Source organism: Neoarius graeffei, chromosome 14 (genome assembly GCF_027579695.1).
Source record: "Neoarius graeffei isolate fNeoGra1 chromosome 14, fNeoGra1.pri, whole genome shotgun sequence".
Lineage (NCBI taxonomy): Eukaryota > Metazoa > Chordata > Actinopteri > Siluriformes > Ariidae > Neoarius > Neoarius graeffei.
Window position 1 is genome coordinate 60,910,227 of NC_083582.1, and position 12,425 is coordinate 60,922,651.

Consider the following 12,425-nt stretch of genomic DNA (forward strand, 5'->3'; position numbering starts at 1 on the left):
TGGAAGTAGTTCCGTAGTGCCCTAAGGAGGGCTTTGTTTTCCCTGGTTCGAGTCCAGGAAGAGCGCGCTATAGAAATTTGTGTAGTGCCCTAAGGAGGGCTTTGTTTTCCCTGGTTCGAGTCCAGGAAGAGCGTGCTATAGAAATTTAGATAAATATCTGCTGTTTGTTTCTGTTCAGATCCGTTTGCTTTACTGTATGATGGGGGGCTCGTATCCTAAACCTGAGGTCACAGACACCCCGGCGGAATGGATGAATAAGTGTGGTTTAGGCTATTACGTTACGCCGTGGCTGGACAATTTGGCTGGGTGGACGGAGGCAAATCCTCAGATTCCATCGTATCCCCGTGATGGGACATTTAATCCAGGCTTCCTTGCTTCAGCGCACCGTATGATTTATGAAAGCTTAGGCGATCCGGATTGGGACCGCCCTTATATGCGCGCAGGGTATGATAAATGGTTTGACATGAAGAAGGTATGGGATAAATCAAAGGGTGTTTACACCCCGAGACCTGTTTTAAAGGCTATTCCAAAAACCAAAACTTTCTCAGTCAACCTCCCATGTAAAAGCGAGGGAGGAATAGTTACGTCCCACTCATTCCTCATCTCATATACATGTCCAGTAAATTTGTTAGCACATGATCTCATCTCATTATCTCTAGCCGCTTTATCCTTCTACAGGGTCGCAGGCAAGCTGGAGCCTATCCCAGCTGACTACGGGCGAAAGGCGGGGTACACCCTGGACAAGTCGCCAGGTCATCACAGGGCTGACACATAGACACAGACAACCATTCACACTCACATTCACACCTACGGTCAATTTAGAGTCACCAGTTAACCTAACCTGCATGTCTTTGGACTGTGGGGGAAACCGGAGCACCCGGAGGAAACCCACGCGGACACGGGGAGAACATGCAAACTCCACACAGAAAGGCCCTCGCCGGCCCCGGGGCTCGAACCCAGGACCTTCTTGCTGTGAGGCGACAGCGCTAACCACTACACCACCGTGCCGCACATGATTTAATGTGCAAATTAGAAGTAAATCTCACATCCACTCCAGATGGACTAACTATTGAAGTAAGTGAAATGTGCGGTGTGCAGTATGGGTTTGGAAGCCCTCTGTATGTGTATGTCTGGCAGCTCTGTTCAGATCAGCTCGCACACTTGAACACCTCATCAGTTGACACAGATTATATGATGAGGAGCGTTTGCTAGAAATAGTCGATGTGTTGCAACCTAGAAATGACGTCGCTATGAATATAAAGGAAGAAATAGCTCCGGCTCAGGAAGGTGGCCGTCCGCGTCAGCGCACCGTGTCGACATTTTTTTGGAGGGACACACCGAATGCTTTGCAGCTCCTGCGTGAGCAGTTAACTAGGTATTTACTGGCTATGAAACAAGCGAACCGTGATCTGTCGCAGGTTACTAACTGTAAACAGGAAAAGTCAGAAGTGACGTCGGCCTTTTGGAAACGTTTTGGTGAAGTTTGGCAGCACCTGGGTGGGTTAGAATTGGACATGACTCAACCCAATCCAATGTTCCTGTCCACCTTTTTATCTAACTGCCGCCCTGAGGTTCAGAACGTTTTGAAACATCACTTGAGCGATAGGACTCATTTGGTCCTTCGCCAAGCGGGTGAACGGTTGAGGACAATGGAAAGTGATGGGTTGTTAGATTGTAAGACTAATAAAGCATGTTTATCTGTGGCCCCACAGGGCCCCGGGTTGTATCGTCATAATAATGACAAAACACGCACCGGGCCTCGCACATGGTCGGGTGGGAACCGGAAGAAAACAGGCAGGTGCCACTATTGTGGAAAGGAGGGCCACTGGATGAGGGAATGCCATGCGCGGCGGAGGGATGAGCAGAGTAGGACGGGAGAATTAGGGGATGTGTTGCAAGGCCAGAATCCCGGACCTAAGGGCTATCGGCAGAATAACGGACAGGACCAGCGCTATCACGCCCCGCTATAGGGCTGCCCCCAGGGTACGGAATCCACAGCCGTTGCCATGTTAAATCTCTCTTTTAGCTCTCCTCGTAACGCGGAGCTCCCTCTTGTGCCTCTGTGTTTGGCAGGAAGGGAGTATCCGTTTATACTTGATACTGGGGCCACTATGTCTTCAGTAGGGAGGGATTATGAGGGTCCTTTATCTACACGGTTTGTTAGCTCTGTGGGGATAGAAGGGGTTCCTTTTGACTCTAGTTGTACACCACCCTTACCTGTCATCTGCACTCTGGACCCTTCATTGCGTTTTTCACACTCTTTCATTTTTATGCCAGAGTGCCCTTTTAATCTTTTAGGTCGCGACCTCATGAGTCTTCTCGGACTCTCGATCTCCTTTAGCGGCTCACACATGATTGTTGATACTCCGGACGGTGCTCCGCCTGATGTTTTTGCTCTATCCAGTTCTGTGCTGCCACATAACATTCTGAACGCTGCTTGTACGTCCCAAGCTCTTTCCCCTGTTCTCTCTGCTCTTCCTAACACCCTGTGGGCGGATCATAAGGACGATGTGGGCTCTGTGAGCTGCTCTCCGTATGAAGCTGTTATTAAACACTCTACACCTGTTTATGTTAAACAATACCCTCTGTCTCCTAGTAAGCTCGATGGTATTGACAATATTTTACAATCTCTTTTGCAGCAAGGTGTCGTGGTTCCTTGTGTCAGCCCGTATAACACCCCAGTGAACCCGGTCCCAAAACCGGATGGCACATGGCGCCTCACTCAAGATCTACGTAAAATAAATGAACTCATCGTTCCCGTGGCTCCAGTGGTCCCTGACGTTCCTTCTCTTATGTCTTCTATTCCGTGTGACCATGCTTATTTCTCTGTGATTGATTTGTGCTCTGCCTTTTTCAGTGTTCCTGTGGGCCATGAGACTCAGCCCCTGTTTGCTTTCACACACAGGGGAAGACAATACACGTGGACGCGGTTGCCACAGGGTTTCATTGACTCACCGGCGGTCTTCACTGCCGTATTGCGGGACGCGCTGGCTGATCTCTGTCTTCCCCGGGGCTCCACGGTGCTCCAGTACGCGGATGATCTTCTGGTAACGGCGGAGGATCAAGACGCTTGTGCTGCCGCCACATTGTCTCTCCTCACACTCCTGGCGCAGAAGGGTTTCAAGGTCTCCCGCACGAAGTTGCAGTTTTGCCTCACAACTGTTCGCTACTTGGGACATGACCTCTCCCAGGGTTCCAGGAGGCTTAGCCCGGAACGCGTTCAAGTCATTATGGACACTCAGGTACCTGCAACCAAGCACGCTCTCATGGCATTTCTGGGCCTCATCAATTACTGTCGTCAATGGATCCCTGACTGTTCAATCTATGACAAGTGTTTGCGTTCAGCTATAAGTCACTCAGATCCTTTGACTCAGCCCCTGGTCTGGACTGAGGACATGCTAACGGCCTTCAAGGCTCTGAAGCAAGCTTTGTGCTCCGCCCCTGCTCTCGGGCTGCCGAACTATCGTTTGCCGTTTCACCTGTATGTGTGCAATCAGAAGGGGACCGCCTCTGGGGTGCTGGCTCAGGAGCACGGGGGGGGCATGCGACCTTGCGCGTTTCTGTCTAAAACTCTTGACGCTGTGGCACAAGGGCTTCCTGGCTGTCTTAGGGCTGTTGCTGCGTGTGCTCTCATGGTCACGGACGCTGAAAAACTTGTTTTGTCGCATCCGCTCATTTTACACACTTCACATGACGTCGTGTACATTCTGCGGAATCTTAGCACTCAGCATTTGTCTGCTCAGCGTCGCTCTGGCTATGAGTTTATTCTTTTGGCCACAGAGCATCTCACTGTTAAGCCCTCCTCGTCGTTTGATTCTGTCGCCCACGCTCTTCAGCGTCTTCTTAACTCACAGGATGACGATGTTGCGTTTGACTCACATGACTGTCTTTCTAATATCGTTTTTGAGACTAGCATCTGCCCAGACTTACACTCCACCCCTCTTTCCACAGGCGATTCTCTTTTTGTAGATGGTTCCTGTTCCCGCCCTGCGGATGGTGTGTTCCTGTGTGGTTACTCTGTTTGTCGCCTCCCTGATGAAATTGTTGAAGCTCATTCTTTGCCTTTTTCTTCTGCTCAGGCTGCGGAGCTCTATGCTTTGACTCGCGCATGTATTTTGGCTCAAGACACAGACGTTACTATTTACACCGACTCACGCTACGCTTTCGGCGTGGCGCACGACTTCGGCCGCATTTGGGCGTCTCGGGGGTTTACGACAGCCGACGGTAAGCCCATTTCTCATTCTTCACTTGTTACTGATTTAATCACCGCCTGTCTCCTTCCGTGCACGTTGGCCATTGTTAAGACACGCGCGCACACAAGAGGGGACTCATTTGAAGTAAAGGGCAATTCATTCGCTGATCGAGTCGCTAAAGCTGCAGCCGCATCCGGTGTCCTGCCTCCAGGCTTTAATTGCGCTTTAGTTTCTACTGATCGCATGGTTAGCGCTGTCTTACCTGACATAGATCTCATTTCTATCCAGGCCTCGGCCTCTGTGGCAGATACACAGTTCTGGGACGCCCAGGGCGCGACAGAGAAGAGTGGCGTTTTGCTTGACGCACAGGGCCGTCTTTGTTTACCTCGTCACTGTACTCCCTTTCTCGTCCGCGAGTTCCATGGTCCCACTCATCGCGGCCGAAGAGGGGTAGTGGAGGATATGAACAGAACATTCTGCATCAATAATTTGCACACAGACGCACACAACATTCTGGACAAGTGTTTAACGTGCGCCCAGAATAATCTATCTAAACCAGGCGCGGTACATCAGCACCTTCCCATACCCGACACGCCTTTCCAAGAATGGCAGATCGACTTCACTCACATGCCAAAGCAGGGCCCGTTCAAATACCTTTTGGTCATGATTGACAAATTTTCACGGTGGATTGAGGCTTTCCCGTGTAGCAAAGAGAACGCCCGAACAGCAGTGAACAAACTTACACAGGAAATTATCCCACGTTACGGTCTTCCGGTAGGAATTGACTCTGATAAGGGAACGCCGTTCACCTCTAAGGTAACGCAGGAGCTATGTAAAGACCTCAAGATCAATTGGCGTTTTCATATCCCATACCATCCACAGTCCTCTGGCATTGTGGAGCGCGCGAATAGAACAATTAAGGGTAAGTTGCGTAAGGCTATGCAAGACGCAGGCACGAAAAATTGGGTCCAAGTTTTACCGTTGGTCCTCGCTGATATGCGCATGACTGCTCAGGTCGCTCTCGACAATTTATCTCCGTACGAGCTCGTCATGGGACGCCCCTTTCCTGTCCCTTGGCGTAGAGGCATGCAGGTTATAGGAACGGGTGATCTTGAAGTACATCTCAGCGAGTACGCGGTGGGTCTCATGCGGGTGCTGGATGAGTATTGGGCGAGAGTAAATTCCAAAAAGCCTCCCATTCCAGAGGCACACACTCACCCCTTTGAGGTAGGGGACAGAGTTTTAGTAAAGAGATTCGCTAAACTAAACGCTCCCATGGAGGAGTCACCCTACAGTGGGCCCACCGATGTACTCGCTGTAACTCGCACGGCTGTGCTAACGGACCTTTTTCCACAGTGGATCCATGCCAGCAGAATAAAGAAGGCTCCAATGTAATAGAAATCTATATTGTTGATGCTTAACAGACTTTTGTGTTTCAGAAAGTTGCTGTGACAATAGCTGACGGCCTTTTCAGGGATCCCCTTCCAGCATCTGGAGCAATCCAGTTTCGGCTGATCTACAAAGAGGGGATGGTTGGTGAGTCTTGCAAAGTTCTGGGCTGAAGAGTCTGAAAAGCACGGGAGCCTGTGATATTTTTCGCCGTCTGCACCCTGTGAGCATTAGAGAACAAAGTCAGTGACCAGTATGACTTTCTTCATCATCGTGCTGATCTCAACGCTTGGGGCAGGGTTACCCGCACAAGCAATACACCGGGACCCAAGGGATAACGAGTTTTGGAAATATATAAACTTCACTGTAAAAACATCAATGAATATGAGTATACCTTGTTATGTGTGTTCTTTGTTACCCCATGACAGCAGCGATCCTTTTCCGGTCCGAATAGCCCCATCTAACTACTCTAAGGTTAATATGACATGGCTCAGCCTGTGGCCCTCGTATACTCAAACTAAGGTTTTCCTGACAGACAATACAGACCCAGAGGTAAGGTTGTCGGCCACGACTGGGGTGTGAATAATACTCTGGGCTTGCGTCAGAGTATTAAAGAGGGGATTGTAAGAATATAATCCTGAATACTCCTAAACCTACTCTTGTAAATGCGCGGCCCAAGGGTGACTGTCGTGTAGTGTAGCAGTTTAGGGTGAACTTTAGGCCAGAGATAATACGCGCTGCTCTGTACATTTTGTACTTTTCATATGTTCTGTTCCTGTTTCATACATAAGCAACATACTGCTATCCAGACAATGACATTTTCAGGGTTTGTATTTCCTTACCAGTCACCATACATAGGTAATTTAAATTTTATCTTGTCTCTCAAAATTTCCGATCTATTGATCCAAATACCTTCTCATCTGCCCTCTCTGCCTCCTCTCTCTCCTCAGTGCTTGACTTAATTTCCCCCTCTGAGATTCTCACTGTGTACAACTCTTCCGTTTCTTCAGTCTTAAATATGCTTGCTCCGAAGAAGGTTCAGGTTGTGCCTTCTTCTCGTTCCTCTCATTTGTCCACTCCAGATTGGTGGATAATAAAAGCAGCAGGTCAGCGTTTGGAGAGGCTTTAGTTACAAATAAATAAATAAATCGGGTCTTGTTGTCTATTTACAAACCTACTCTGATCATATTCAGAAGTACAAAACTGCTTCAAATGCAGCCCGTGTAGCTTACCTGTCCTCTGCTCTTAGTAATGCCACCTATAGACCTAGTTTCCTCCTTTCAATTATTAACAAATTTTTTCACCCGTTACTTTGAGTGTTTATGCAGAAATATGTGATTCTTTCCTACAGTTTTTTGACAGTAAAATCAACTCTATTTACAACTGTTTTTCTAACACTGTCTCTTCGTCTCCTGAAATTCTTGGAGAGAGCTTTGGACTCTTGCTATCTTCTTTCACTCTTACTACCCCTCTATCTGTTGCTAAGCTAATTAAAAACACTCATCCTATTGTCAGTTAGACCCTGCTCCCATTCCCCCTTAAAAAAACCTGATATCCATTATTGCTGAGCCCATCTCTCATCTGATTAACAGATGATTAATCTGATTATCTCCTGTATCGTCCCACTTGCTCTAAAAACTGCGGCAGTCACTCCAGTAGTTTAAAAAAAAAGTCTTGATCCATCCAATTTTAGTCATAATAGCCCTCTCTCTAATCTACTATACATTTCAAAACTTCTTGAAAGGGTTTTTGCCTCCCAGCTACAGACCAATCTTGCCACTAATAATCCTTACGAACTATTTCAGTCTGATTTTCACTCATCTCACAGTACAGAGTCTGCACTTCTTAGGGTAGTTAAAGCAGATACACAGAACCTTTATTTTTAAATACATTTCTGAGTGGATAGTATCTCCATCCTTGACTCTTGTATGCTGCATAAATGGGAATTAAAAATATATATATATATTTTTTTTTGAGAGTTAAAATCGACTGCAAAGTTGGCATTCGAGCTGCCAGCCAACCAGCCCTGAGTGAGTGACATCACAGCGGTAATCAGTTTTAAGGCCAAGGCCTTTTACAGCTATAGACCAAATTCATATAAATAAAAATTTATGGTGAAAGTAAGAAATACCGTTACCGACTTGCTCAACTAAGACTGATTTTACTTCATTGATTGTGGCTTGACTCTCAATAAAACAGGATAGGTGTTATAATTTATGCAACATACATGTACATGCATGCATTTTCACTGATAAAACGTAAAAGGCTAATTAAATAATCAGATGAACTGAGACAATCACATTCTGAAGCAAATTAAATGATCTTATACCAGTAACTTAAACACATAATACAACCCCGATTCCAAAAAAGTTGGGACAAAGTACAAATTGTAAATAAAAACGGAATGCAATGATGTGGAAGTTTCAAAATTCCATATTTTATTCAGAATAAAACATAGCTGACATATCAAATGTTTAAATTGAGAAAATGTATCATTTAAAGAGAAAAATTAGGTGATTTTAAATTTCATGACAACAACACATTTCAAAAAAGTTGGGACAAGGCCATGTTTACCACTGTGAGACATCCCCTTTTCTCTTTACAACAGTCTGTAAACGTCTGGGGACTGAGGAGACAAGTTGCTCAAGTTTAGGGATAGGAATGTTAACCCATTCTTGTCTAATGTAGAATTCTAGTTGCTCAACTGTCTTAGGTCTTTTTTGTCGTATCTTCCGTTTTATGATGCGCCAAATGTTTTCTATGGGTGAAAGATCTGGACTGCAGGCTGGCCGGTTCAGTACCCGGACCCTTCTTCTACGCAGCCATGATGCTGTAATTGATACAGTATGTGGTTTGGCATTGTCATGTTGGAAAATGCAAGGTCTTCCCTGAAAGAGACGTCGTCTGGATGGGAGCATATGTTGCTCTAGAACCTGGATATACCTTTCAGCATTGATGGTGTCTTTCCAGATGTGTAAGCTGCCCATGCCACACGCACTAATGCAACCCCATACCATCAGAGATGCAGGCTTCTGAACCGAGCGCTGATAACAACTTGGGTCGTCCTTCTCCTCTTTAGTCCAAATGACACAGCATCCCTGATTTCCATAAAGAACTTCAAATTTTGATTCATCTGACCACAGAACAGTTTTCCACTTTGCCACAGTCCATTTTATATGAGCCTTGGCCGAGAGAAGACGTCTGTGCTTCTGGATCATGTTTAGATATGGCTTCTTCTTTGAACTATAGAGTTTTAGCTGGCAACGGCGGATGGCACGGTGAATTGTGTTCACAGATAATGTTCTCTGGAAATATTCCTGAGCCCATTTTGTGATTTCCAATACAGAAGCATGCCTGTATGTGATGCAGTGCCATCTAAGGGCCCGAAGATCACGGGCACCCAGTATGGTTTTCCAGCCTTGACCCTTACGCACAGAGATTCTTCCAGATTCTCTGAACCTGTTGATGATATTATGCACTGTAGATGATGATATGTTCAAACTCTTTGCAATTTTACACTGTCGAACTCCTTTCTGATATCACTCCACTATTTGTCGGCGCAGAATTAGGGGGATTGGTGATCCTCTTCCCATCTTTACTTCTGAGAGCCGCTGCCACTCCAAGATACTCTTTTTATACCCAGTCATGTTAATGACCTATTGCCAATTGACCTAATGAGTTGCAATTTGGTCCTCCAGCTGTTCCTTTTTTGTACCTTTAACTTTTCCAACCTCTTATTGCCCCTGTCCCAACTTTTTTGAGATGTGTTGCTGTCATGAAATTTCAAATGAGCCAATATTTGGCATGAAATTTCAAAATGTCTCACTTTCGACATTTGATATGTTGTCTATGTTCTATTGTGAATACAATATCAGTTTTTGAGATTTGTAAATTATTGCATTCCGTTTTTATTTACAATTTGTACTTTGTCCCAACTTTTTTGGAATCGGGGTTGTACAAGTTACATGTATTAATCTAAATGCAAGTAAACAACGAGTGTTGTTTTTGTTGTTTTATCCAAATGAGAGTCGGGGCTTACCCATCTGTGTTCTCGCTTCTTGAAGGCCGAGCTTGTGGCCGATTGTTTCAAAACAATCTGACTTTCAGTTGTTCGTTCAGTTCTCTGTTCATTCGCTTCTTCCACGTAAAGGCAAGATGGCAGCAATATCCAGTGGAGAAAATCAGATGGCTGCTCCACTCATTCTCTCCATACTGAGTACTCCGCCATTACTACTCAGCTCAGGCAAGTACTAAAAACCCAGGACAGAACGGGATGTCACTGGTTTTAGCAACAACCATGGGGAGGTCACTGCCTGAGCAATATGTCCCATCTCGTTCCATCCTGTGTTTTACCAACAACCCTCGGCTCACGCGCTGGGAAAACTGGTGCAACTGAGCTCACTTTAAAAAAATAAAATAAATACTTTGCTTTTCTTGTAGTTTTCTTTAATTGTTGGTACTGCACCCTCTTTCAATATGGGCTTATAGCCAACACTCCTTAACAGATCAGAAGTCTCGTACAAGTCCTCAGTAAAATGTGCAGAGCAGAGGAGAGACCACTTCGTAGGTGCCCAATGTGACCGTGAACTTCTTGCAAAATGCGTCCAAATCTTTGCAGTTTGAACATTCTTGGGCCATGAATGCAACATAAATCCACCTTCTGCCATGTTGCTGTACCGGCCAGCAACACATCTATGTGGCACGGCGATAAATTAGCTCAAACTGGAGGATCGGAGTTGCAGTCAGCTCTGTGTTTTAGTATAGCGGAAATGGTGATGAGACCGATAGACTGCCTGCTGTGATGTTACGGACGTCAAGGTCATTCATTCAGACTGCTACCTATATAAATCACTTTAATCATAAAAATTACTATATTAGATTTATTGTTGACGCTTAAAACTATTCCTGTGCCATTCTTGAGGTCTCAAGACATTTATAAACAAAAGTGAGGTCATGGCTCTACATATATGCTTTAATGACCTCTCCTCTGCCAATGTTGGGGCTCTTAATATGCTCCTTATTCTGGACCTTAGCTGTGCTTTAGACACTGTCATGAACTGCTTCTTTCCATTCTCTCTGCTATTGATATTACTGGTACTGCTTTTTCCTGATTAAAATCATATATTACAGACAGACAGCAGTTTATTTCCATTGTCAAGTACAAGTCTTCCATGGCATCCATCAATTGTGACATCCCACAGTGTTCTCTCTTAGGACTTCTCTTGTTCACTATCTATATGCTACCCCTGTGACAAATTATCCACCCTCATGGTTTGAATTAAAGCTGGAGATGAATGCTAACTTTTTACATTACAGGTATTTAGCAGATGGTCTTATCCAGAGTGATGTATAACATACCCAGAGCAGCCTGGGGAGCAGTTGGGGGTTAGGTGCCTTGCTCAAGGGCACATCAGCTATTCCTGCTGGTCCAGGGAATCAAACCAACCACCTTTTGGTCCCAAAGCTGCTTCTCTAACCTTTAGGCCATGGCTTCCCCAACCTTTTAAAGCTTAAGGCTGATAAAAGAGATACTTTCCTAATTGGTTCCAAATCAGTAACCTCCTCCAATTGACCTCCTCCATTGATGGCACTGTCATTAAACATTCATCCACTGTACACTCTTCAATAGGATCTGTTAAAACTGACAGTCCATCCATCCATTTTCTTCCATTTATCCGAAACTGGGTCATGGTGGCAGCAGGCTAAGCAGGATATTCCAGGCATCCCTCTCCCTAGCAATGCTTTCCAGTTCCTCCTGTTCCCAGGCCAGATTAGATATATAATCTCTCCAGCATATTCTGGGTCTACTCCTAGGTCTTCTCCCAGTTGGATGTGCCCAGAAAACCTCAAAAGGAAGGCGCCCAGGAGGCACCCTAATCAGATGCTCAAACCATCTCAACTGACTCCTTTCGACATGAAGAAGCTACTCCAAGATCCCTCTGGATGTCTGAGCTCCTCACCCTAAGGGTGAGCCCAGCCACCCTACGGAGAAAGCACATTTCAGCCGCTTATCTCTGCGATCTCATCATTTTGGTCACTACCCAAAGTTCATGACCACAGGTGAGGGTTGGAATGTAGATTAACTGGTAAATCAAAAGGTTTGTCTTCCAGCTCAGATCCCTCTTCACTACGATGGACCAGTACAATGCTCGCATTACTGCTGACACCGCCCCAATCCTGGTGTCCATCTCACGCTCCTTTTTACCATCACTCATGAACAAGACCCTGAGATACTTGAACTCCTTCACTTGGGGCAGCAACTTACTCCCAACCCGGAAGGAGCATGCCACTGTTTTCTAGCAGAGATCCATGGCCTCAGACTTGGAGGTGCTGACTCTCATCCCAGCAGCTTCAATCTCAGCTGCAAACCGAGAAGGAGCTGCAGCACCTCACCCGGGAGCGGGAAACCAGGGCCTCCTCCTGGAGCCAGACCTGGGAGGGGAGCTCGCCGGCAAGCGTCTGGTGGCTGGACCTTGGCCCATAAGGCCCAGCCCAAAGAAATTACATGGAGCTGCCACCATGTGAGCTCACCACCCGCAAGGACAGACACCAGGGTTGGGTGCATTGTGAGCTAGGTGGCAGGCAAAGGTGGGAGCCTGGGCATGCTGATCCTCGGCAGCACAGACTAGCAGACTTAAAACTGACAAACCATATTAAATTTTTGCACATCAGTGAGAGAGTTTTGGGACAATGCTTGTTGTGTTAATTTTGAAACAAAGATGTGTATACATGTGTAATATTAGTGCATTATGTGCTGTCTCTGGCTATACACATTGTGTTAAAAAAAATGCATACACAAAAAAGTGTTATTTGACACAAAATTAATGAATGACAATACGCTAT

The 12,425-nt window shown here is 45.9% G+C and overlaps 1 protein-coding gene across 2 annotated transcripts in view; it reads left to right on the top strand.

Annotated features, from left to right (window-relative positions):
- The window catches only part of LOC132898499 (protein NYNRIN-like), a 6,183-nt gene extending 147 nt beyond the window's left edge, over positions 1-6,036 (top strand). The window contains exons 2-3 of one of the 2 annotated variants that reach the window (XM_060940163.1): positions 2,640-3,242; positions 4,080-6,036. In XM_060940163.1, the coding sequence (XP_060796146.1) occupies positions 2,793-3,242; positions 4,080-5,588 (1,959 nt within the window). In that variant the 5' untranslated portion in view covers positions 2,640-2,792 and the 3' untranslated portion in view covers positions 5,589-6,036. Of the gene's footprint in view, positions 1-2,639 lie in introns of both variants that reach the window. The other variant, XM_060940162.1, reaches the window with a different exon arrangement.
- The last annotated feature ends 6,389 nt before the right edge of the window (positions 6,037-12,425 follow it).